At 45.5% G+C, this 27,284-nt stretch overlaps 1 protein-coding gene and 1 non-coding gene across 2 annotated transcripts; one reads left to right on the forward strand and one right to left on the reverse strand.

The window, feature by feature from the left end:
- Window positions 1-2,437: 2,437 nt before the first annotated feature.
- On the reverse strand, window positions 2,438-2,519 carry trnas-aga (transfer RNA serine (anticodon AGA)). The gene has a single exon. It is a non-coding gene; the product is annotated as a tRNA-Ser (tRNA).
- Window positions 2,520-3,573: 1,054 nt separating this feature from the next.
- On the forward strand, window positions 3,574-26,937 carry LOC139300119 (nucleosome-remodeling factor subunit BPTF-like). The gene is made up of 32 exons (XM_070923115.1): window positions 3,574-4,125; window positions 5,309-6,131; window positions 7,294-7,514; window positions 9,167-9,343; window positions 9,605-9,787; window positions 11,315-11,527; window positions 11,670-11,755; window positions 12,102-12,454; window positions 12,963-13,094; window positions 13,342-13,471; window positions 13,836-13,971; window positions 14,070-14,366; window positions 14,480-16,052; window positions 16,250-16,374; window positions 16,533-16,661; window positions 16,817-16,967; window positions 17,081-17,204; window positions 17,345-17,588; window positions 18,138-18,305; window positions 18,635-18,771; window positions 18,874-18,985; window positions 19,107-19,348; window positions 19,494-20,544; window positions 20,652-22,102; window positions 22,192-22,274; window positions 22,428-22,653; window positions 22,744-23,264; window positions 23,345-23,521; window positions 23,641-23,833; window positions 24,308-24,392; window positions 24,600-24,786; window positions 26,109-26,937. The coding sequence occupies exons 1-32, from the start codon at window positions 3,618-3,620 to the stop codon at window positions 26,146-26,148; spliced, it is 10,278 nt and encodes a 3,425-aa protein (XP_070779216.1). The 5' UTR covers window positions 3,574-3,617; the 3' UTR covers window positions 26,149-26,937.
- Window positions 26,938-27,284: the final 347 nt, after the last annotated feature.

Consider the following 27,284-nt stretch of genomic DNA (forward strand, 5'->3'; position numbering starts at 1 on the left):
GTTATGAAAGATATCGGGCTGCTCCAGTTCTTCTATTCATCTTCATGACATTTACCAGTAATGTGTGCGCTGTGGACTCTGTTGACCACTGGTGGCACTGGCAGTTATTCAAATAAAATTGAATTGAAGAGATTTCTAATGTACACTATGTATATAAAATAATAAGTCTCTCATAAAGGATAAACTCTGCCCCGGGGGTTTTGCCTCTCAAGCTTGACTAGGCTGCCATATGGTGCTGCTATAGTGGTCGCATGCTAGCATTAAAAGCCCACTGCTCTTCACAGTGTTTGGGCATTTTAAGATGATTTGAGGATTTGCAAGTGAGGAGGACATTGAGTGCAGAGTTGAGAAGATTATTGTCCGCATGTGAACTGGTGACCTGTTTGTGCCAGTCCCTCGGCATCACATTTTCAGTTCAGTCTAGACACACTGTTCACGGAGAGAGATGCTATTATAGGTAAATAAACTAACATGTCTGGGTTTGCTAGGTGTAAGTAATAAATCCAGTTTGGGAACAATAGAAAAATGAAGGCCTTGTTGACTGATCATGGGGCGTCATCTCGGACTCCAACTGAGGAGGTGAACAACAAGGACCAATGTCCACCCCAGGAAGCAGCCCCAAAGAGACAAAACAGCTACAAAGGGATGCAAAAGGACCACAAAGAAATGCAAAACAACTACAAAGACGTTCAAAAGGACCACAAAGAGACACACGTGTAGTCACTTTGCGTCTCTTTGAGTGTGGGTGTCTGGCTCCTATGTAGAGGGGTGGGAAGCCTTTTATCTGTCTGTGTCCGGGGCCTGTTGTCTCATAATGTCCATGGCTGTAGGCTCTTTGGAGTTACAAATAGCAGCTATTTATATATTATTGATATTACAGAATATTCATTTATTATTTAATATTCATATATTCATTTATTACACGGAATAAACAATGTGACTATTAATAATGTACAGAACCAGAGCTTTAAATCTTCACAGTCTTAACACATTTTTACTAATTTAACAAATGTGCCCCCCTTCTTTAAAGCTGTGCACCATTTCAAAGTTTCTAAACCGCCTCTGACTGTGTCCCTCAGTTAGATCTCTTCAGTCTATTTCTGCCCATGTTTACTGTTGTTGGTGATGTCACCTGAGTGGGCAGCAGTCTAAGTTTAACCCTCACTCCCTCATGTAATGTATTGAATTATGAACCCATGGAAACTATCCGTGTCCCTGTGTAGGTGTCTGATATGTGATAGAGTTATCAGATCACTTGTTTCAACTGTATGACCGCATTCATTTATCTGGCATGCAAAGGTTTCCACCCCACTCCCCACTGGCAAACACAGGTAGGTGAGATGAGCTCAAACACACTCTGACACACTTCTGCACCGATGTTGACCTTTGTGGCTGCTCAGTGGGTGCTTTCAGGGTCACAATAGGTGCAATTCAAAAGTCACAATAAGGGCATCCATAATTATCCATCATAATTGAACTTGTTTAACCACTCTTCATGCAAATAGCCTGTGTATTGCAAACATTGGACTCAAATATAAATATTGGAAATAATTTGTGTGACAGACAGCTCCTCAATCATTTTTGCATCATAAGTCTTTTCAAGCTGATTTGGTACACTGAGAGCTGTGCACTCTTTCTGTTCAGTCATTTATGGTGCATTACTGCCTCCTACTGGCTGATCACCACACTACCTGGAAAAATCGAGATGTGTTTTGTCAACTTCTTCGTTGACAAAACAATGCTGAATGAGAGACCCAATATGTGGGCAAACACTACATTATAATTTAGTGGTGGTGACATTTGCTGGTTTATATGGGGAGGGAATTGAATAATGTCACCCTCTAGAGGCTCCTTCCTCAGAGAAAAATGACTTTTGTTCTCAATAAAGATATTTCTTTAAATCATATATAACCTACTTTGCAACAATAAGGCAGCCACACCACTTAGATGTTAAGATATGAAAATATGCTCAATTCATAAAGTACTGACCTCAACTTTACCAAATCATGACTATATATATGTAAATTATATATATATATGTATATATATATATATATATATTTCCATATTGTTGAATTAACTGAACCAGTGTGTGACAAAGTACATATAGTCTTGGCCTTTTAAACACAAAACATTTGGCTCTAAGGAAAGTTTAGTCTCCACTAATGGTTAAAATATGAGTTTTGGATTTGGACTCTGAATAAAATCCCTAGCAATGCCGTGCAGATAAGCAGTGGGGGGCGCTATTACATTACTTTGAATCATTATAGTAGTGAGTCCAGTCTTTGTGATGAGGCAGTGTTGCTTTGTTACCGTGAACACCACATGTTGTCCGCAGATGTCATTCGTTCATGGGACTTTGCAGCTTTCTTGACATGATATGTTCAGTATTACGGTTCAAAGACATTATGTCCACATACCACTAAAAAAGGTTTTGCGTTGTCGGCAGGATTCGAACCTGCGCGGGGAGACCCCAATGGATTTCTAGTCCATCGCCTTAACCACTCGGCCACGACAACTTATTATGTTTTAGAAAACGTGAGCAATTCATAGTTTTCAAATGATAATGTAAAGTCATAACAAGTGGACTGGCTGCAGAGTAGAAGAGGGAAACTGGAGCTCAACTAACCTCAGTTTACATAGTTATATTTGCAAGGGAGCATTCTAGCCTTATATCTTTACTACTGTATCAATTAAATACTGTTGTTGATTCATTTTAGTAGTTAATACATTAACCCTCATAATGTTAACACACACACACACACACACACACACACACGGCAGTTGTGTTTTCATTTGTTAGATTTTATTCTGGTCAGGGAGGGAAAGTCTGAATTTTGCAGAATAATCTTTTACATGCAAAACATATGATGGATTGATAAAATATGATGCATCCCCAGTTATAGTTCAATTCAGGGGCAGCTAAACTTAGCTTGACTCTATGCCACCTTTGCTTGACTCGTTACAAGTTAATGCATCAAGAATATAAACATCTAAAACGAGAATCTCCAGAAATATACCAAACATTTTTTTATTACAACCTCTCACACAATCACCACCTGCCAGTCTATGTGAGCAGCTAACTGGACACTTTCCGGCTAATGTTGTTTTATCTTGTTTGCGTTACATTAAGTGCATTACTCAGGTGTTTGCTCACATCTATATCCCCCTAGAAGCGGCTATGAACGGCGGTGCAGCAACAACCAGGTTTCCCGCAAAGTGCTCATTAAAATTGAAACTGCACATTTGCTACTTTAAGAAAAATGAGTCGTACCGTGACTTAAAATATGAAACTAATTGTGAGTAATAGTCATTTCGCTCATGTTGCCACTGAGCTGTAAGCGGTGTCACCACGTGACTCCTCTAGTGAGAGCCTGCTGTTTGTTCAGCCAGAGAGGCAGAGAAGAAGAAAAATGGCGGCTCTAGGCGAACCCAAACGGGACGCCGGGCTAACATTTTGAGCTTTCATACCCGAAAAGACACAGGGGCTTCTCGGGTTTACTGCACCGTCTGAATCCCCACCGGTCCAGCTTTGTAGGGGTGCCGTTTTCGCTCGCGCTCGTGTAGGCTAAATAAACGCAAAAACTGGGATAGTAAAATAATAGCTTTCGCTTATCATGAGAGGAAAGAGGGGCAGGCCGCCCAAACCGCTACAAGCCGAGGAGCCATCCCCAGCCACGGCCCGGGGCTTGCGACCCAGGAGGAATCTAAAGCCCAGGTTGAGGGACAGCGGAGATGAGGACGTCGAGAGCCCCACAAGGGAGACCACCAAGTCGGCCAGAAAGAGGAAAGGGGGATCCAGCACGTCACGGGGCAGGGGACGAGGTAGAGGTGGCGGCGGTGGCAGAGGAGGCAGAGGGGGTCGCGGAGGAAGGCGGACGGCTGCGTCCAAAACAGTGGTGTACGACGACCACGAGAGCGAGGAGGAGGACGATGCTGTCAGTTTGAGGTCGGAGGAGGACGAGTTTATTGAGGAGGAACCTCAGTCCGAGGAGGATGAGGCCCTCAAAGCGGACTCTGATTGCCTTGAAGATGATGTGCTGGACGAGGAGGAGGAGGAGGATGATGCCAGCTACTGTACAGAGAGTAGCTTTCGGAGTCAGAGCACACACGCCAGCACTCCGGGTAAATAAACACCATGATCATGCGGCGGCTACTGTGTCCCAACATACACTCCAGGGGTTGGAAAATACATCCCGAAAAGCTCCTCATGCTGCTGATGATTGTTTTAGATCAGTGCAGGAAGCTGTAAGGTTATTGTTCAAAATGGAGAATGCACACTGTATGGACACAGGCCGCAGTCATTAATGCTACTGCAGGTGGATTTAAGTACCTGTGTCACTAGCTTACCTTGTTGCCATTACCGACCGTCAACACATCTTAAAGCACACCTTTCAAGTCATTCACACACATTTAGTTGTAACTGCGAATGCCTCTAACTCGAAATATTATTCAGTTGCATTTAAGTCAACAACTTAGCTGCTAGCGTGCTAACGTTAGCAAGTAAAATTAGCTCATGCTGCCTTCTGTCATCCTGAAGTCTCCGTTAGTTGGATAACTGTAACTCTGCGTATTTTTAGCTACCCTCAACACTCACTGCCTTTTTATGTGAATAAGAAATTGTAGTTTCTGACTGAAGCTGTCAAAAAGAAAGAAAAGTGCAAGCTAACTAACTTAGCTTGGCTAGCATGCCTGTCGTTTCTATCACTTTGCCAGCTTTGAACTTAGTTAACCCAACAACTCACTCCAAAACTCATCAGAAAATGACAGCTGAAGTCTTTCAGGGGGCAACACCAAGAAAAGGGGTCATAATGTGTGGCCTGACTAACATTTACGTTATTAGCCCGTTGGCGAGCTAATGTTGTCCTGGATGCAGGAGGATGAGGCAGCCCCCATTTAGCTAGTGACACTGGCCATGTGTTGAGCCGGCTCAGCAGAGTAGCACACTCACAAGTCTGCTACCAAACCAGACTTCACAATTTAACATTTTCATGTTGTGTTATAATACGTTGAATTTCGTCTCTTTTAATTCTGGCGAGCTAACTGCACCTGTATGTTTGAAAATACACCTACATTCAGAAAGTACGCACTATATGTCCAGCTGAATGTCAGAGATATTGGTATATAAAAGATGGTTATTGTGATATAGGCTGAGTGATATTGATAAGGTCAAATATTACAGTATTTTCAGTACTTCAATATATATAATGTGACAATCCTTTCGCACAGCAGTATGAAATAATTTTAGAGGTCTATGGATCCAAGCAATCTTATTATGGCATACTAATATAATTTGTGTATCCTACAGGGAAGAAAAAGGGTCGGGCCCCTCGACCTCGCACTCCCATTCTGGAGGAGAAGGAGATTCCTCTTCTTGAGCTTCCTGACACTTCAGAGGACCTCCTGGTGCCTAATGAGGAACTGCTCAATGCCACCTCCATCTACGAGGTGGTGCGGAACTTCAGCACGGTGCTGCGTCTCTCCCCCTTCCGCTTTGAGGACTTCTGTGCAGCAATGGTGGGCCAGGAGCAGTGCACTTTAATAGCAGAGACGCATATTTCCCTCTTGAAGGCAATCCTACGTGAGGAGGACTCCTCCAACACTACCTTTGGCCCCGCTGACCTCAAGGACAGCGTCAACTCTACTCTCTATTTTATTGACGGCATGGCATGGCCTGAGGTGTTGCGGGCGTACTGTGAGAGCGACCGGGAGTACCATCATGTCCTGCCATATCAGGAGGTGGACGACTATCCCTATGGTCCAATTGAAAGTAAGATCAAGGTGCTACAGTTTTTGGTGGACCAGTTTCTCACCACCAACATCGCCCGCGAGGAGCTGATGTCTGACGGCAGTATGCAGTATGATGACCACTGCCGTGTGTGCCACCGCCTGGGTGACCTGCTGTGCTGTGAGACCTGCTCGGCAGTCTACCACCTGGAGTGTGTGAAACCGCCACTGGAGGAGGTTCCAGAGGATGAGTGGCAGTGCGAGATTTGTGTGGCACACAAGGTGCCTGGTGTCACAGACTGTGTGACAGAGGCGCAGAAGAACAGGCCATACATCCGCCAGGAGCCCATTGGATATGACCGCCACCAGAGGAAATACTGGTTCCTAAACAGAAGGATTATTGTGTAAGTTAGGACCCTCACTGCCTCTCCGTTCCACTACAATTACACTTCATTTTCACTTTATTTCCTAAAACAGATTACAGAATGTGCATTAAGTTAGCACCACAAATGAAAACAAATGGGAAACATCTTATCATTTTTATTTAACCAGGTGAAAACACAGTGAGATCCACAGTAACACCAAAAAGCATCGTTAGCACCAGTACAGTGGTGTCCAGATGGTGACTTGGTTAAACACAATGGCATGTTTACAATCCATTTACAAGTTATTCAAAGCAGAGGATGCAGGTAGGCAGGCAGGCCTGGGCAATACGTCAGTGCTATCAAATATCAACTTTCAGTGGAGTCGTACTGTGACAGTCATTGTGTTACTTCACTGTGGGAAGATCTGAGGTGCTGAGCTTAAGCATTCATGTAAAACGTGTTACCATTGTCAAGAAGCAGTGAAAAAGTAACAGCTATGTAATAAAGAAGTCCTAAATATGACAAAAACAGGCCTCAGATTTGGACGAATGAAAATGCATGCAAACAACATTGCAGCCAGTTGAACAGAGTTTCCTGAAAAGTAGTTTCACATTACCAGGCCTGTCTCTGCACTGTGTGTCTGTGTGTGTGTGTGTGTGTGTGTGTGTGTGTGTCTGTGTGTGTGTGTGTGTGTGTGTGTGTGTGTGTGTGTGTCTGTGTCTGTGTCTGTGTGTCTGTGTGTGTGTGTGTGTGTGCTGTTCCAAGCTAAAATTTGAAACAGCTGGAGTGTGACACTGAAAGTTACCGGGAAAATCACTTGGCACTAGAATGCAACATGCTTCCATGAATTCAGCCGTTTGTTTGACTAAAGATTATAGAAGCTAACCTATGTTCTGTTTGAGCACAGACCTCACAAATAAGAGGCTGCATTCATCGACAGAGCCTTTTAATGCTTTTGATTTGGGGTAAAACGTTGTTGTTGGGCACCAAGAGAATATTTGATGAGTAGGAGAGCAATCTACTCGAGTCATAGTTTAACCTGTCCTTCACACTCCTTTTTATCTTGAACCTGATTATCTTTCTTCACAAACAGCTGGTATCATTCTCAGTTGAATGATATTGTAATGATACCTTGATGTGAAGTGGTAGAGGAAGTATTTAACGGTCTATCTAAGAACCCATTCTGTTCTCCCCCCCCCAGTGAGGAGGATGGGGAGCATGAGAAGAAGAAGATCTGGTACTATAGCACCAAGGCGCAGCTGGAGGAGGTCATGGAGTGCCTGGATAAGGAGTACTGGGAGATGGACCTCCATGCCACCCTGGAGGAGATGAAGGACGAAGTGCAAGCCCACATGGACATCACAGAAGACCTTACCAACAAAGCCAGAGGAAACAATAAAGCCTACCTCACTGCTGTCAACGGTATGGATGTGATGTTGTTTTCATTCCCCAAAATAGAGATGAATTTGCACCTTGTCGTGGTGTAATGTTGTTCTGGTGCGCGTGAGTAGAATGTGTTCACATGAGCAGCGTTTGAAGGTGACATGGGGAAATCATTGATCTGACAGTTAATAGTGTGGCTCAAGCAGTGAATGTGTCCTGCAGGGCTACATTCAGAAACAGTCTGTCTCAGCTTCAGACAGTTCCTCCCCTCAGGCAGCAGTGCTCTGCTCTGCTCTGATGACAGTTGACTCAGAAATGTTAGGTGCTGCCTTTTCTTCCTGCTTCACTCTCTCTCAGACAACGAGCAACTGTTTTCCCCCTCTACCTTCCTCCAAGGAGACCGAGTGGTTAGAAGACTTCTGATTATCAAGCCAGCAGCTTCTGTTTCTGTTTGACAGGCTGACATATCTGTTTTTCTAACAGTTTTCCTGTGTTTGTCACCAAACTGCCACAGTGGGGTACTGTGTCGAACTGGGGATGTGCCTCTGGCGCTCTGTGTAGAACTAGAGGTTTGAATAGTTTTTTTGTACCAAAATGGAAGAAAAGATGTTTTTGTGAAGCAGTTGCAGCACTTTTAACCCCATCATAAGTGATTTATGGGTGTTGCTGGTATATTTCATCCGTTAAAAGCCTGCTGCTGCTGCTGCTGCTGCTGCTGCTGCTGCTGCTGCTGCTGCTGCAGCACAGTGCTGCCTGCACCTTGCTTTTCTTCCTTTTTAAGCTGGTTGTAACACCAGTGAAAACTTTAGTTATGAAACACAGTTCTCTGGAGATTTTGGCCTTCTGAGGAAAGTCTTGGGTTTATGGGGATGGGAATAGCTTTTTAGGTTATGAGTTATACATTCTAGATATGCTAGTTCACACTATTAATAGGTTATTATATTACTTAATTTATATATAACTTGTCAGATGGTCAAAGGTCACCTGGAGCTGAAAAGCAGCATTGTCTCATCGGGATATATTACGCTCCAATAGGATGCTTCTTTGTAATATTTTTATAAAGCTGAAACGATTAATCGATTTATGATCATTTGTGATAATCGTTAATCACTTCAGTCATTTTTCAATCAGTAATATCAAACATTTTTTGAATTGCAGCTTCTCAAATGTGAGGATGTGTTGCTTTTTTGATCATATGTGGTGGTAAACTGAAAGTCCCTGGGTTTTGGACTGATGGTCAGATAAAACAAGGAATTTGAAGACGTCACCTTGGGCTCTGAAACATTTCAATAAACATTTCTCACTATTTTATGACATTTCACTGACAAAAGGATTCATTATTCGTCAAGAAAATAATAAGCAGATTAAACAACAATGAAAACAATTGTTGGTTGCAGCCCAAAGTTTGGAGCAAGTGATCTTCATATGGAAACATAAGAAATGAGCACTGTTATTGTGCTTTGTTTGTTTTTCCTGACTGTATTCTTTCTCATGTTGTTTTCTCACTTGCGGACAAAGAGTGTTGATTTATGATCTCATCCTAAATTGGAAAAAGCAGTTGCTCAACACAGAGCATTTACATGTGTTTAAATGTTAACATCTAATGCCAAGTCCTTCATGGTATTGCATGGATATGTAATTGCTCCAAAAAGTTTTTTTTTTTAAATGACTATGTTTCCTTTTGTTTGTAGATGTGATCATGGAGCGTATGAAGGTCAGGCGGGAAGCAAAGATGCGACCAGGGGAGCCAAAGCAGGAAGCAGAAACAGGCTCTGTTAAGACAGCGGAGGACGCTGCAGAGTTCACGTCGCAGCTCGACAACGGAGAGCACAAAGACGCTGAGGCCAAGGAAGATGCTAGTTCACAAGGTAAAAACTGAACTTTATATACAGAATTCTCTAAATCATCTCTCTTACCCACCATTTCTCCTTAAGTACTCATAAACAGAAGACCCGCACTGGTACTGGGTGCAAAGCGAAGTGCATGTGTTCTTCTATTGTATGGTGGAAGTGTGTCAGTGATGTCTCTGCAGCAGTATCAACACCTCAACCTCTACTTGACTTGTTGATAAATGGTATTATGACTCCACTGGTGCTGTCCGTCCCTGTGTATGTATGTCCGTACCATAGCAGCCACGCTTCCCCCCGCGGCAGAGGAGAGCTGCGTGTCTGATCCTAACCCCGGCTCGGCCACCTGGGACGCAGCCGCGCCCAAAACGGAGTCCCTTGAACCTAACAAGGAAACGCAGCCTGCTCACTCTAGGAGCCAGGAGAGTGGGGAGTCCCCTCCGTTGGCAAAGCAGGAAAGGACAGGTACTCGGAGTCAAAGCTCGACTCGTCCTCGCTCCGGTGTCTGCCTGTCAGCAGCATCTCTAGCCATTCAACTCACCCTCCACTTCATACCCTGCTGCTGGGCTGCATCTCATCCTCATCTGTGTGCTTGTCTCTGCTGGCTGCTGCTAACCATACCCTGCCCTTTGTGCCATGTTGGGTGTAAGGGAGGCTACAGCGATTCCTTCACTGTCTCTTTACATTTGTAATTTTACAGTCAGGTTTCCATTTGTTTTACAGAAGGCTAAATCTTGTTTTTTTGCTAATTGGATATAAGGAAGCGTTCCAGGGTTTGTTTTTAGATAAATTATAATGAAACCATCTCTGGCAAACGTGGCATCACATGGAGGTGATTGTAGGCGTTCCAGTGCTTTGAATTTAGACTATTGTTTCTTTTCTTATACCTCTGCCATGTCTGCAAGGTTTAGATATCTCGCCAAAATTCTGACAGACCAAATGTGGCCGTTCCCTTGGGGTTTTAGCATCATACGTTGCTAGTCACAAATACTGTATTACTGATCTCTGTTTGCTTTTGTGTTGGCTGGCTGCTGGTTAGTGGATGATTTGTGTCTCCACCTTCTGTTTTACATGGCTTCAAATGGGTTACTGTGTGCCTCTGACCATGTTATGTTACACATTCCCTAGCGTTGAGTTGTGTTTCCTAAGATCAGTTTCTAATTAACTTTGTGGGTCTCTGTGCTTGTACCTGGACATAATCTTTTCAGACAAAAAAAAAAAATGAGCTGTGGCCATTAAGTCCTCCTGTCTTTAAGTAGCTCAACCAAAACATCGCAGCTCTCACCACTCGTGCAACACTGGAGTGACCGTCATTAGCCTTCCACAGCATCCCTTCATTATCTTCAGCAAACATCATCTAATTAGAAACTGAGAAGATATTTTTTCCCTCTCATTTAATTGCTCCTGAGAGATCTTAAGCTGCATTCAGCACCTGCTTTGGCAGCTAAATGCTCCATTTGTTTTTGGTGCGGTCGTGTCTCGTCTTGCGTTATATGTTGTCTGCTGCGCTTTTGGCACTCTGGTAAGACGGCGTCCCTGGCAGCAGCTCGCACGCCATGTCTGTCACAACCAGCTCCTTATTCTCGTTCCAATTCATGGCCATTTGGATGGGTTCCTGTTGCTCAGACAAAAGGCTCTCTGCTTGGAAGCCCCACCTGCTACCTCGTCAACAAAGAACTGCATATATATGCAGGACTCTCTCCCCTAACAACTCAAACAACTTAATTTGGCTTTGCAGCCAGCGCACAGCTTGTTTTAGATTTGTGTAGCCTTTCCTTTTGTTTGTTGGTCATATGCAAATTTCAAGTCTTAAGACCTGGTGTTACATTGAACAATGTCTGGCTGAGCTATATTGAGAATTTCCTGATTGCAGAGGTTGAGTTTTTGTCAATATTGTTGTCATTTGTGTTGTTTACACAGCCGCCATACTTTTTTAATTAATGTCATTCAGATTCATTCCTTGCATCCCTATTTTTTTTTTTTTTTTTTTAGATGAAGATGTGAAAGCGGAGTCTAGTGAAGACAAGCACCCCGATGAAGCGCAGACACAAACCCAGGATCAGCCACAGCAGCAGTCAGCTCAGCCAGAGGCGAGCGGCAGCGGCAGCAGCCAGGTTTCTGGATGTGGGAGCCTCAGGAAACCAGAGCAGCCTGACCTGGCTGATCGGACCTCTCAGTCCTCTTTCACCAGCCAGGACGGGACAGGTAAACATGAGAGAGGCTCATTAGTGCTTGAAAAGTAAATCAGCACCGCCTTTGGAACCAGTTCAGTTGTGTCAAATCTCTGTTTGAGTCGATGCTGAGTTTGTCGTTGCACTGACAGTGTCATCTGCTTTCTGAATGACAGACGAGTATATCGAAAGGGTCAAGAGCGATCGAGGGAGAGCAGCAGGACGGGAATCCAATAACCAAACGCCCAGAGGCAGCAAAGAGGTGAGCCATGTCTAGAACAAAAATGTTTTTTCCACAGTTGTTTTCATTGTTTTTGACAGAAATCTGTTTGAAATGAACGAAGAGTGAGGGCTGATTGTGTCCTTAGCATTTAGGATCCAAAATTTTATTACGGCAAAGTGTATTGACTTGGCTTAGTTATTTATTCAATGAAAAAAGTTTGGCTTGTATAAACATTTTCGCGCATGTATGTACTCAAATTTATTGTATCAAAATCTTTCAAATCTCTAATATTAAAGCCACAAGTTCTGCACGTCCTTAAAAAAACAGCTTTTATTTTTTTATTCTTATTGTTTAGTTGAAAATAATGTTCCCTCTCCTGTTTCAGTCCTCTCCTGTACGCTCTGAAGGCGAAGCCTCACGTCTCAGCTTCTTCAAAAGGGACCTGACGGTGAATTTGAACAATTTGTTCAAACTGGGTCAGGAGGGTAAATACAGGGTCTACCACAACCAGTACAGCACCAATGTCCTGGCCCTGAACAAACACCAGCACCGAGAGGACCACGACAAGAGACGCCACCTCTCCCACAAGTTCAGCCTCACCACCGCGTCCGAGTTCAAATGGAACGGCTCGATCTACGGCTCGCGGAGCCTGACGGTCTCCACCCTGCGTCTCACCATCATCCAGTTGGAGACCAATGTCCCTGGACCATTTATGCATCCTAACTGGGCATCGCACAGGTACGACTCGGATCAGGTTCAGATTCACTGTTGTTTCACATAGCACCCTTTGAGCTGGTAAGCAGGGACTGGTACAATGTTCTTGGTGACTTACCAGATGCTGTCAAAATAATAAATTACAGGGCATTCATACATTTATATCAAGTTTGTAATTTACCATGAAACCAACTGCAGTTTAACAGGTAACGCTTGAACTGATCTGGCAAGTTCCTCTAGCACAAAGACTGGAAACGGCTAGCCTGGCTTTGTCCAAAGGTGACAAATTCAGCCTACCAGCACCTCTGAAACTTATTCCTTATTAACATCTAATTTCTTTAATCCATTCAAAAACTGTGTAAAAACATCAAATTGTGTTTTGACCAAAATGACCAACTTTCCCTTTAAGGATACAAAACTAATTCATTTTGGTTCTTGCAAAATATGATGATCCATTTTTACTTTATGGAAGAAATATGCAGTTGTGCTGTTTTATGTGTTGTTTTACACAGTTTGTCTCTGTTTTTTCTAGGACCAACTGGAACAAAGCAGTGCAGATGTGCAGCAAGGCCAGGGAGTTTGCTTTGGCCTTGGCTATACTGGAGTGTGCCATCAAACCAGTGGTCATGCTGCCCGTATGGAAAGATTCTCTTGGACACACAAGGTAAAGGAAGAACAAAACTAGCTGCATGAACTGTATGGCAGCCAAGCAACTGGTGGCTATAAACACTAGTAGCACATTAACTGTGCTTTCCAACTCAAGCTTCTCACCATCTGTGTCACTACACCAGTGATTTCTTCAGCTGGCTATTGTTGACCAAACACGCAGCAGACTCAGTTCTAACATTTCTATTTCAGTACTGCCCATGCTCCTTACTATATATGTTATATGCTATACTTTCTTTCTTCAGACTACATCGCATGACCTCCATGGAGCGGGAGGAGAAAGAGAAGGTGAAGAAGCGAGAGAAAAAACTGGAGGATGAGGAGACACTGCAACAGGCCACTTGGGTGAAGTACACCATCCCTATCAAGCACCAGGTAAAGCAGCAGTGTCTTTCATCTGTCATCCAGCTCTGTTTACATCATACATACTGATGTGAACCATGTGTCCCTTACTTTTAGCTAACTATTTGTGTGCGTATCATTACTTTTAAGTGAACTATTTCAACTGCTCGTTTAGCTATTTCAACTACTTAATTACTTTTAGCTAACTATTTCAACTATTTGTCCATTATATTTAGCCAATTCTGTAGACTGTATGAACAATCTCTCCACGTACCCCTTGGCAATTGCAGAAATACCCAGAAATACTCACTGACCTAGTGCATTGAAAGATCAAAGCAGTGGTATATTGGTATGGTGTAAATCATTTTGTGCCTGTCTTGTGTGTTTGTCTATCAAGGTGTGGAAGCAGAAGGGGGAGGAGTACAGAGTGACAGGATATGGAGGCTGGAGCTGGGTCAGTAAGACTCGTGTGCCGCGTTTTGTTCCAAAGCTTCCAGGGAACACAAACGTAAACTACCGCAAAGAACTGGAGGGTAAGGGCTAAACTGGCATAATAATGTCTTCACTGTATTCTTCTGCTGCTGGTCTGTTTGGCTCATATTCTGATTTTTCTCTTTTGCTGTCTTCATAGCAGCTAAGAAGAGCAAGGAAAATCCAGCAGCTTGCGCAAATAAGCAGAAAAAGTTGATGGAAACTGAGAAGCAGAGTACAAAAAACACAGCGGACGAAGACAATGAGCAAGCATCCGTCACTGCGTCATCCCAGAGCGCTTCATCAGTGGAGGACAGCAATCCTCAGACCTCCAAAGAGGAAGAAAAACCCACGGAGGAGGAGGAGGAGCGGGGGGAAAATGTAGAAGAGAGGCGAGGAGATGAAAAAATGGAGGTTGACCCCTGCCCAGAAACTGCTGCTTCAAGTGACGAGAAAGGTAAATGTTTGAAATTCAATTATCTCTCCTTTATCTTCAGATTTTCCTTGATGCTGTTTGTGAAGGGATATTTGTTCCCATCATCCACTGACCTCTGTGACTCTTTGTTATAGATCAAGCTGAAAACAAAGGGCCTCCCTCGCCTGCTGTGCAGCCTGTGAGGGAGGAACCAATCCAGAGAGTTGAACAACCCAAGAAGGAGGAGACCACTGCACCAAAGCCCTACTACGATGTAGTGAATGTCAGCGAGGGCTTCCAGCTGCGGACCGCTTATAAGAAGAAGGTAAAGCCCTCCAAACTGGATGGGCTTTTGGAGCACCGGGTAAAACAGTTCACCTTGGAGGAGAAGCAGAGGCTCGAGCGGATGAGACAGGCGGCCCTGCTGTCCAAGATGGCTGCCGCAAAGCCTACATCCGGGGTTAAGACCGAAGGATCCACATTAGGCAAACAGCAGCCTGCTGTGACCACTTGTGTAAAAGCAGAGAAAGAGGAGAGCCTTCAAGTGAAAGACCACGTGGTTAAGAAGCTTCACTTTGAGCAGGAACAGACGGAGATAAAGGCTGAGAACCTGGATGTCAAATCAGACATCACAGCACCCGACCACAGCAAACAGACGGAGGTGAATGCCGTGCAGGGGAACGGTGGGGAGGCCTTAGCTCACAAAGAAGTAAATGGAGGACCCCTAGCGAGCACAGAGCTCAACAGTAAGAACAATTGTATATCAGATGCAACAGAAAGCAAAGAAAAAACAGAGGTGGCTCGAGTGGGAGAGAATGCTAAGAAACGTGGGTACGAGGAAATTGAGCAAGGCAGTGGAAAGAGCGACGCAGAGAGCATGGAGGTCGGCCAAAGCAAGACCAGTCCAGTGCAGGTGAATGGGAAAACTGGGGTTACCGCCCCCGCAGACTCAAACACCAACTCAGACCCAGCCAGTCGAGTCCAAAGTGATATCAAAGAGGCTCAGAAAGAGCCTGTCAAGTCTCTGATGAATGGAAATCTCTCGCAAAATGATGTGTCTGACATATGTCATCCACCTCCGCTGAAAGTCCCGAAATTAGAAAACCATGTGGCAGAGAAAGGAGACGCTCTCAGTAAGAACGTGGCCATAAACAGTGAGGGGACGGTACCTGCTAAGCTTCCATCTTCAAGCCCTTCTTGCCTGAATAGTAATAGTACTGACAGTAACAGCAGTAGCGAAGGTTTGAAGACTTCCATCACCACTAACACCACCACCACAGAGTCTCAAAGTGCCCTGACAACTAACCTGTCCAGTCCTGTTACCACTTCCACCACCACCACCACCGCCACCACCCCCCAGCCCAGCTCCAGGGCAGTTGTCCCTCAGAAGACCAAAGTTACAGTCACTGACACCAAGACAGGAACTTCTGCTCCAACATCAACCAGCACCATGACGATTAGTAAAGAGTATTCCACCAGAGATCGAGTCAGCCTCCTCAGGTTCTCCAAATCCAAGAAGGCCCGCTCTGGGACCGCCCTGCCGTCCTACCGCAAGTTTGTCACCAAGAGCAGCAAGAAGAGCATCTTCATCCTGCCCAATGATGACCTGAAGAGGCTGGCGAGGAGGGCAAGCATCAGAGAGGTACCCATCTTCAACTACAACGCCAAGCCTGCCCTGGATATATGGCCCTACCCTTCACCTCGGCCCACGTTTGGGATCACATGGAGGTTGGTAACACAATTTGATAATTGTTTAGGATACTTAAAAAATACATTTAGAGCTTGCACTTTTGATTCATGAGCACAATATTAAGTTACCAGGATGTAAAAACACAGTAAATTAATGTAAACGTACATGTATGTAAACGTACATACTGTTGTTGGAATTAGTAGCTCATGTGTTTTTATGAATGTGTCCCGTTCAGGTACCGTCTCCAGACTGTAAGGTCTCTGGCAGGGGTCAGCCTGATGCTGAGGCTGCTGTGGGCCTGCCTGAGGTGGGACGACATGGCCGTTAAGCCCTCTGCAACAGTAGGGACCACTCGGAAAGGTGAGAAACTGCTGTGCATGTCATCTTCTCTTCTTCTGTTTCTGCCCACAAAACATTGTTGTCTCCACCTTTCAGTGCATGGATGAGTGCTTGTAGTGATATGACTGTAGAGTTGCCATTTTAAATAATTGTGCACGTATGTTTGATTGTCACCGCAGAGACCACGGACACAGACATCACCACAACAGAGATTATAAAACGAAGAGATGTGGGGCCTTTCGGCATCCGCTCAGAATACTGCATCAGGAAGATCATCTGTCCCCTTGGGAATAGAGACACTCCTAAAGGTAAAAGCTAAACATTTGTTCAGAAACAATGTAGGGTTTTAAAAAGAAACATCTAAATTGCAAATTTGAAGAATGACCAAGATCCACTGCTGGAAGAGTTTTGCCAACGCTTTATAAGGATAATGAATAGTTTGTTTCTCTTTTCCCATGAGTAGAAACACCCACTCCACAGAGGAAAGGTCTGCGCTCAAGCGCCTTGAGGCCCAAGAAGCAGGAGCCAGCCAAGCTGACTGGGCCTATCGCTGTGGAGACATGGGTGCCTGAAGAGGACATGGAGCTGTGGGAGATCAGGGCCTTTGCAGAAAGGTGAGAAACGCACAGCAAGCCTCCTCTGGCCTGTGGCCCCAAACCTTATTGTTTTGGGGAACACTGAATTCTTCTAATACAGCAGATTGTCACCTTTTTCCTTGGTGTCACAGAGTGGAGCGGGAGAAGTCACAGGGTCTCGATCCTTCCAAGACTGGCAGTAGTCTGAAGACAGCAGAAGATGTCAAGGCCCATTTGGAGAATCAGCTGAAACAGGCCAGACTGGCTGCCCAGCAGGTGGGAACACTGCATACACATGTGTTATCAGTTTTTCTGGTTTAGTAAGACTTTGTTTAGGTTGAAGTTGGGCGGCGCTACACTGGGAGGTTAACAAACTCTGTATATGCCTTTTAAATGTTCTCACATTTTTGTTTTAGAAACGTCTGGAGCAGCAGAGATCGGGTACACCTGCCACCACTTCCACAACAACAACCACCTCCACCTCAGCCAGCACTCCCATCACCCCAGCGTCCACGGGCCTGAGGACAGGTCAGGCCACATCTGGAACCAAGATGGTCCTGGCCTCCAAACTGGGCTCTCCGGTTTCCTTCCAGCAAGACAAAAACTTCCATCAGTCTTTTGCTTCCTGGGTCAAGCAGGGTCAGACCAACAACAGCTCAGGTAAGCGGTCAAAGATGAGGAGAATCTGAATTCTCTTCAGCCCGTCTGAACATACATGCCTACATATAATAGTCTGGAGATGTGTCCCTTCCCATCCATCATATTCTGTTGGACACAGGCAGACAAACAGACTTCGTCACTTGAGACTTTTTCCCCCCCTTTTTTTTCATTTTTTTAAATCGTTGTTTGTCACCATTTCAGTCTGTCAGAAGTCGATCATTGCATGACTCCACAAATTTTTTTTGTGTGTGTGTCAGTTTTCTACATAATGTGATTGGCTTGCCAAGATGACTTTGTGGCTCGTGGTGTCCACTTTCAGTCCTGTTTAGACTAGATTTGTTTTGAGTCCTTTATACACTAAGGTGCTACAGAGAGAGCCTGTGTATCATCAGGATTTAAACATATGGCAAAGCACATAATCCAAAATTTTAAAGATGCCAGCCCCTTTGCTGACTCAAACCTTCCAGTGGACACCACAGCCGTAGGACTGGCTGTCGTGGTGGTCCTTGTGGGTATGCGTGACGGCAGGTGGCATGGTGTGTCTTGCAGCCTCCACTGGCTCGGTGGCCACCGTGGCTAGCAGCATCACCACCTCCGAGCAAACCTTCCAGATCGCTGGCAGCCCAGTGACTGTGGCTGGCCAGGTCCTCGCCGCCAAACTCCCGCTGCCCGCTAACAGCAAGATTGTCACGCTCAACATGCCCACCACTCAAGGAGGTAGGGAGCATGAGTGTCATCCATTTCCGCTGGTTTGGGCTCACACTTGCCAAAATGGATGGAAGAGTGTCATGTGTCATGTGAAGAATTGGCACTGAGCATGGACGATGCAGTTTTTTTTTATAAACTACTGTTATCTGATGAACTGAAGCTTTTTCTATTGATTTAGAGATACTGCTCAAATTTTTTTTTAACAAACAAGGCATTCCAAAGATCTTCCCCTCGCACACAGTGCATGCATCCCTGCTTCTGTACATCCTTGACCTGTATCACTGTATGTTCCCAATGTATATTTGCTTCTTTCCTTATGTAATTGTTGTTATCAACAGGTGTAGTCCAGCAGAAAGTCTTGGGCATATTCCCCTCTGGGCCCCCTGCTAATCTTAGGACGTACAGTACACTACATCCCACAACTGGCAACATCAACCTCAGAGCCACCTCCTCTGCCTCAACTACCCAGCAACAGGTCTTTTGTCTTTCACCCTGTCCTTCTCAGTTTTTCCTTGAAGCCATGGAAAATCTTAAGCATGATTGACTGATGATTTTACCTTTTGGCTTTTTGTTCCAGGTTGTTACAGCAGGAGGCCAAACACAGCCTGGCATGACGATGAGCCAGTCACCTACCCCGTCTACCTCTTTGGGCACAGCAGTGGTCAGAGGTCCAGCGTTGGCTCAAACAGGTGTTCTGTCCAACTGGTCATTTCCATTTGCAAATGAATGTCTTCAGCCTTTGTGGCTCATGCCTAACAAACAAATAAAAAAAACAATTCTTACTCCCTCCCCTCCCTTCATCCCCTCCAGGTCAACCTCAGCAGGCTGGGACCCAGATGGGCCGTGCTCACCCTGGATCCACAGCTGTGCCTGGTTCTACACCTGTGCAGACGACGGTAGCTCAGAGAGCGGCAGGTACTTCACCGTCACCTCACGCAGCCGCAACAGCACCTGGACAGTCACCTGTAGCGTCCTCCCAGACCAACAGACCACAGCAGGGTCAAGTTAAACTCACCATGGCACAGCTCATGCAGCTAACACAGGGTGCTCAGGTGAGGCCACATTTTCTTCTATCATCTTTTCCTCCATACTAATACACTAAATCTGTTTTTTTTTTCTGCTGTGCTGTGTAAAGATAGTTTAGATTTATATCACTGTTGGCTGAAGGAAAGATTCCTTTTGTCTACAACTCTGCAGGGTGGAAACCCAGGTCTGACGGTGGTGATACAGGGTCAGGGGCAGACCCAGGGACAGCTGCAAATCATCCCACAGGGTGTAACAGTCATCCCTGGTCCTGGTCAGCAGCTAATGCAGGCAGCAATGCCCAATGGCCAGGTCCAGCGCTTCCTCTTCACTCCCATACCCCCATCCTCATCAGCATCAGCTTCAGCACCCACTACTGCTACCCCTCCAAAGCCTGCCGTAGCTCAAACCCAAGGTCCAAGTCAAGTCCAGACGACTCCCTCAGCCCTGGCCCAAACCCAAATGGCTGCCCCTGTACCTGCCTCAACACATGTTGCAGCCCCAGCCCCGACACATATGCCGTGCTTGGCTCCCACCCCAGCCATGGTCCCTGTTCAAACCCAAGTTGCAGCCCAGGCTTCGATGCAAACACAAGTTTCAGCCGCTACCCCGTTATCAGTCCCTGCACAGTCTCAAATATCCACTCCTGTGCCTGCCCTGCCACACGTTGCAGCCCAGGCCTCGACACAGGTTATATCCTCCACACCAGCATCTTTCCCCGCACAACCCCAAGTGGCAAGACCCGTGCTTGCCCCAGCACAAAATGCGGTCCCAGCCATGGTGCAAAGCCAAGTTTCCACCCTAACCCCAGGCACATTCCCTACACAAACCCAAACTGCAGTGTCGCTCCCTGTCCCAGGACAAGTTGCCCCTCAATCCCAGCTCCAGACACATGCCTTCAGCCCTGCCCAGGCCTTAACCTCAGCCCCTGTCCCGATGCACGTTACCGCTCCCGCCCCTGCTTTAGCCCCCGTCTCAGGCCCCTCTAACTCGGCCCAAATGCCCGTTTCTGCCTCTCTTCCCTCACCTGTCCAATTTCCAACCCCTGCTCTTGCTCCCGTCTCTGCTCCTGTCATAGCCGTTGTGTCCACCCAAATTGCTGTCCCATCCTCAGCCAAAGCTCTAACCCAAATCCAAGCCACAGCTCCGGTTCCCCTTCATGCTGCTGTGGCCAACGCTGTTGTCACACCAGTCACAGCCACCTCTACAACACCTTCAGTGCCAGGTAACGAACTCTCCGTGACTCCCATCCTGTTTTAGTCATTTGTCTATATATACAATGGTTGACTTTTTCTAAAAATACGTACTCTTTACTTCTCCCCCCTGTTGCAGCTCTGACGGAGCAGAGGGCAGCTCAGCCCCAGGTTTGGACTCCGGCCTCATCTCAAGCTCATACTCCAGTTCAGCCAGCTCAGCAGGCTGCAGCTCCCCTTCAGACACCTGTCCTGGCTACTGTACCCGCCTCTGCCCCCCCATCAGTCTCCACACATTCACCTGTCACCGCTCTGCCTCAAGCATCTCTTCCGCCTCAAGCTCAAGTCCAAGTCCAGCACCCTACCGTCGTGTCCATGCAGCAGGTGTCTCAAATTCCAGTCTCAGCAGTGCAGGTTCACATGACGGGGTTACCGGTCTCTTCTGTTGTCACTACTGTGAGACCTACGCAGCCGCAGCTCCAACCCCAGCGTCAAGCCCAAATCTGTGCACAGATTCAGGTCCAGCCCTTTGGCCAAGTCCAACAAATGCCACACATTCAGGCTCAAGCGCATCTCCAGGCCCAAGCACAAGCCCAAAACCACCCCCAGGTCCGAGTTCAGTTTCAGCCCCAAACTCAGCAACCACCCCAAGGCCAAGTACAGCCCCTTGCTCAAAATCAACCTCAGGTGCAGTTTCAGTCCCAAACCCAAGCCTTGACCCCGCCCCAGGTCCAGGCCCCAGCCCAGGCCCAACTCCAACCAAGAGTCCAACCTCAGTACCACCCCCAGGTACAAGCTCCATTTCAAACACAGGCTCTAACCCAACCTCAGGCTCAGCAACAGCCTCAGGTTCAGTCTCAGGCCCAAACTCAGCTACAGCCCCAGATCCAAACCCAACTCCATCCCCAAGTTCAGGTCCAGTTCCAGCAACAGAGCCAGGTTCACCCACAACCTCAGGCGCCTCAGTCACAGGTCCAAACCCAGCCCCAGTTTCAAGTGCAGTCACCGCAGCAGACCCAGGTCCAGCAACAGCTTCAGGTCCAACCCCAAGTCCAAGCTAAGCTCCAAGTCCAGTTCCAGCCTCAGAACCAAACTCAAGTTCAAGCGCAGCCTCCGGTTCAGGTCCAGTCTCCTATCAGGCATCAGCTCATCACCGTTCCAGGCCTCCAACAGCCGGTCCAGCTACTCTCTGCTCTGCCACCCCATGTCGCTGCCCAGATCCAAGCCCAGATCCAGGCACAGGCGCAGCAGCAGGGTGGCACAGTTCCCCAGCAGATTAAACTGCAGCTGCCTATCCAGATCCAGCAGACAGGGGGGCAAATTCAGGCCCACCAGATCCAGAACATGGTGACCATACAGGCCCCAGCGAGCGTCCAGGAGCAGCTCCAGAGGATGCAGCAGCAACAGCAACAACAACAACAGCAACAGCAACAGCAACAACAACAACTGCAACAACAACAGCAGCAGCAGCAACAACAACAACAACAACAACAACAAAAACCAAAGAAGAAGAAACACCATGAGGCTAAAAGGGAACAGAAAGAGCAGAATCTGCAGGCCATTAGCCCCGGAGATGGCATCCAAAAACAGGTGTGACTCAAAAAGAACAATTCACGATGATTCATCTCTCACAGCTTCTAGATACTGCAAATATTAACGGAAAGTGTTTTTGTTGTCAGGTGGTAGTGAAACAGAACGCTACAGCAGAACAGCTGAAACAGAGGAAGACCCTGGCTGCAGCTGAGCGGGAGGAGAACCAGAGGTTTGGGTCTTTAATAATCATTATGGAGCTTTATGACAGATGTTAATATTTCCTGTGGATGACAGTAGTATTTTCATGGCATCCTGATGTAAACGTTTACTGGATTTCCACCTCATAACTGCGCCACCAACTAAAACTGTCCCCTGTTTTCAGAATGATTGTGTGCAACCAGGTGATGAAGTTCATCCTCGACAAGATTGAGAAGGATGAGAAGCAGGCAGCTAAGAAGAGAAAGAAGGAGGAGGTGGTGGAGCAGAAGCGCTCCAAACAGAATGCCACCAAGCTGACGGCACTGCTGTACAAGCACAAAGAACAGCTGAAGGCTGAGATCCTGAAGAAGAGGGCCCTGCTGGACAAGGAGCTGCAGCTGCAAGTACAGGTTAGCACACAGACTGCCCTCACCAAGATGCTTATTAAAATACACTACGCAGGGATACTATACATTACATTACGTGTGTTGTCTTCTCAGGAGGAGCTGAGGCGGGACATCGCCAGGCTACAGAAAGAAAAAGAGAAAGCCAGAGCTGCTATCACCCAGGCTGCTGCAGCAACAGTCAAGGCAGCCGCTTCCCACTCTTCTTCCCATCCTTCTCACTCTACACATTCCTCTCAGAGTACCCACACAGCACCCTCGCCTTCCTCATCCCACAAACGGAAGAGGGAAGAGGAGAGAGACAAAGACAGAAACAGAGACAGGGACAGGCATCACGACAAGGACAAGAAACGGGACAAGGACCGAGACAAATGTAGAGACAGAGATAAAGACAGAGACGGGGATCGGGAAAGGGAGAGGGAGAGAGACCGAGAGCGGGACAGACACCGGGACAGGGACAAGGACAAGGACAAGGACAGAGATAGGGACAGAGACAAGGACCGAGACTCAAGCTCATCTAAACACAAGAAGAAGAAGAAGCTCTCTTCTACCTCAAAGGATCACAAGAAGGACAGCAAATTGTACTGTATCTGCAAAACACCCTACGACGAGTCAAAGTAAGCTCTCTGGGAAACTATTGAATAATCGTCATGACGATTTCAGTGAGACAAAACCTAAAATGATCTTTTTCTCTCAGGTTTTACATCGGGTGCGACCTGTGCTCCAACTGGTTCCACGGCGCGTGTGTTGGCATCACGGAGAAAGAGGCCAAGAAGTTGGAGGACTTTGTGTGTAATGACTGCAAACGTGGCCAGGAAGGAGCAAGCAATGAAGAGTTATACTGCATCTGCCGGACACCATATGACGAATCACAGTACGGCTCCTTGTGAATTACATCATTGTCATCGGCTTCAAGTGTCCACTAATGAAACTCTTCTACATGTGGAACCTTCCATTGGTGTGCTAACCACGATATATATATGTATCCCACAGGTTTTACATCGGCTGCGACCGCTGCCAGAACTGGTACCACGGGCGCTGCGTGGGCATCCTGCAGAGTGAGGCCAATCACATCGACGTGTACGTCTGCCCGCAGTGTCAGTCAACAGAAGACGCCATGACAGTCCTCACGCCGCTCACTGACAAAGACTACGAGGGGTTGAAAAGAATATTACGCTCGCTACAGGTATGGGACCTCTGTATGCCAGACTGTCTTGATTTATATAAGGAGATCAATGACATTAATGGCACAATAGATAACAAGAAGGCTGAAAGACAGGAAGCAGTTCATGTATGAAAATGACCATATCCCCCAGTTTTGATGCCTCATATGTCTTCTTTGGATTTTGATGCACATGACAAAGGCTCCAATGCCAACACAGAAATGACAAGTGAGATAGGGCAGCCCCATCGTGTGGATCTGTTCGGATAATGTACCACTGTTGGAACTGAGGCTGCTGGTTTGTGATACAGTGCTTTGATTTACTTCGTAATGACATTGAGATCCTATCCCTATCGAAAGCTTTTTCAGCATCCAGTAATACAGTTATCAATTTCTCGCATCCAAGCGCATTGCGAGAAATTTTGCCTAAATCATTTATTCCGGGTTTTTGGTATTATAAGTAATTTTAAATGTTTTAATCATTTCTTATTTCAACAGTCTCACAAAATGGCCTGGCCTTTCCTTGAACCAGTGGATCCCCATGACGCACCGGATTATTATCGCGTAATCAAGGAGCCAATGGGTAAGAGCAAATCATGGCAAAATGTCCAATGTGCCTGTCTCCCATTGTAGAAGGTACTAGTTTTGAATTTCCCTAAGCTGATGAAATGATCCAAATAACAATATCAAATATTGCTTTCCATACTGCTTATTTCATGGTATTTTGTCATGTAGGAAATGTTATGCACATATTCTTCCTCTCTTTCACATATTTCTCTGTCCCTTGTAGACTTTTCCACCATGGAGACCCGTTTGCAGAAGCGACATTACCACAAGCTCACAGAGTTCGTGGCCGACGTGACCAAAATCTTCGACAACTGTCGCTATTACAACCCCAACGACACGCCCTTCTTTCAGTGCGCCGAGGTGCTTGAAGCCTTCTTTGTACAGAAGCTGAAAGGTTTCAAAGCCAGCAGGTAAGGTCCGGTGCTCCTGCTACTGCAGACTCTCAAGGGCTCCCCAAGTCTCTCTCTCCTTTTTCCATGCTTTTGTTCGTGTGCTGTGAAGCTTTAACTCAGCCGGCTGCCATGTCATTTGTTCTTTTATGCATTTATGCCTGTCATTCACTTTTTACTTTTGTTTACACCACTGGCATGTGTCGTGAGTGTTAATCTGCAGTAGAATGTGCTTTACTTGTAGACTAGAGTCGTCTTTAAACTGTCCAATGTGGTCTGAAGGGTTGCTTGGCCGTACTAAAACAGACGTTAAGGCATTATGTCCAATGTCTTAACAGACCTTAGTGCCATGTTACATCTGTACCGTGTTTCATCTTGCATTTGTGTCTGTTCACCTTTGCTGCATGCCTTTTTGATTTATGCCATCCCATTTTTCTTCTTTCTTACAGATTGTCAGATTCTTAAGTGGGCCAGTCTAGCTGGAGTCTGGACTGGATGCTGGGGTCTCTAGTAATAATGTCATGGAAACTTTCTAAAAAATATCCATCACTAAAGAAACGAATAACACAAGAACACATAAACACCAAATGTGCTTTCATGTAAACGCCACCAATTTAACATTTTCAGTAACCTTTTATAATATTCAGTTTAATCACAGAATGGCAGCCATGTTGACACGTGTTCATCATGTCGTTGAGGGACATGCTTTCTTCTCATCATTTCCTTAAATCTGGCCTTTTGAACAATCCATCAGTAGCTAGAATGTTTTCAGTGGGATTTTAAAATGCATTTTAGTTTCCTATCTTGGATTTCTTTTCTGTTATACATCTGAGATGGATTGGATCATGTGTTGTCATTACCAGATATCAAAAAAATATATATATATAAAGCTGCATATTTTATTACAGAGAGATATTTATGAGAAGTTTTGTATGTTACATCCCTTTGAGTTTGATTTAGCTGGTTGTCAAGGTGGTTGTCTTGAATGTACATACTTTTTATCATGTACAGTGGTTATAAGATGTGTCTGACTCTGTATTTGAATGTTTTAAATAATTATGAAGCAAATCATTTTAGATAGTATTATTTTATGAGACTAAAATGTACCACAAAGAGTGACCTCTTCTTGTTCCCTCACTTCACAAAGTAACCTCAGTTTGTAGTTGTGGAAGATTTCCTCAGTAATAAAGGCATTCCCAGTGAATCACACCAACATGGCTGCAGGATCCTTTGCACCGACCCCCCCCCCCTTTGCAACCCTCTGTGTCTTGTCTGTCGAGATGTCACAACAATAAACAAAATACGAAGGGCTCTCAACTTTCCCCTCTCTCCGCATTCTGTAGGTCTCATAACAACAAGCTACAGTGTTCTTCAGCCTCTTAGAAAGCATCGCACATTGCTCAAACAAAATGCACTTGCCAAGAATATGGCTTTTTCTGAACTGTAACTCTGTGACAGACTGCCTCACCTCCTCTGACTGTCGGTGCAACCAGCACTGCTGCTTTCACAGAACGGTTCAGGCAGAGCCGCCTTCTGCCCCATTTGAGCTCTAAGGGACCTACTTTGGACGTGTTTTCGTCAGTGGGACTGTACTGAGGAGCGCGAACACCTGAGGCATTTCAGAAGAAAGTTTACCTCGGAGAAAAGACTCTTAAGGAGCTCTCATATTTCCATGTTCTTTATTTTTGGATCTGTCTTTTTATTTTTTTTATTTTTCTCGTTAAAAACCCCTCAGGCCATCCTTGTGGTCATCATGTCCAATGAGAAATAGGAAACTGAATACTGACATACAATGGCTGAGTTTAACTGAGCATAATGTGTCAAGAGTTTTGTGTCTAAATTCAGATATCGCAGTGGAACAACTTTTTTTCTCCCATTTCCACTCATCGTTTAGTCTGAAGTGGCATGAAAGACAGTTGTACTAAATATCTGGACATCAGTAGTCTGCTTGGTTAAACTTCTATAACCTACTGAAAGTACGGTAATAAGCTATTGTAAATGAATTGCTCCGCAGTAGTGACTGACTTGAGAAGGATGAAAACAATGTATTTGAAGGTTCCTGCCCTGTTTGTAAAAATTTGTCAGATTTTGACTGGATTTCTTTTTCTTTTTTTGTATTACATCTGAAGAAATATTGATGTATATGGAACTTAATAAAATTGAAAAGACTGATTCCTTCCTTGTGTGTTTGTGGCAAACGTGAGAGTGTTGGTCACAACTTTGTAAAACTTTAAAGATGTTTTAGTATAAGATAAATGTTTGTGTATTCATAGCAGCGCAGGAATTGTGATATAAAGCAGGCACAGTATAAAACAGTCATTTTAATAAAAGATAAAGAATTGACAAAACATTAAATGTGCTTTACAATGTCTTCCAGTTCAGAGGCAGTTTTTTGTGTGTTTTGTTTGGTTACAGGCATAAAAAACTCACACATTAATTGACAAACGTCGGAAACATAAAGACGTTTTACTCAACACCCGTTATTAGTATGAGCTGATACAAATAAAACCATGTATTCA

The sequence above is a fragment of the Enoplosus armatus genome, chromosome 17, assembly GCF_043641665.1.
Source record: "Enoplosus armatus isolate fEnoArm2 chromosome 17, fEnoArm2.hap1, whole genome shotgun sequence".
In the NCBI taxonomy this organism is placed as follows: Eukaryota; Metazoa; Chordata; class Actinopteri; order Centrarchiformes; family Enoplosidae; genus Enoplosus; species Enoplosus armatus.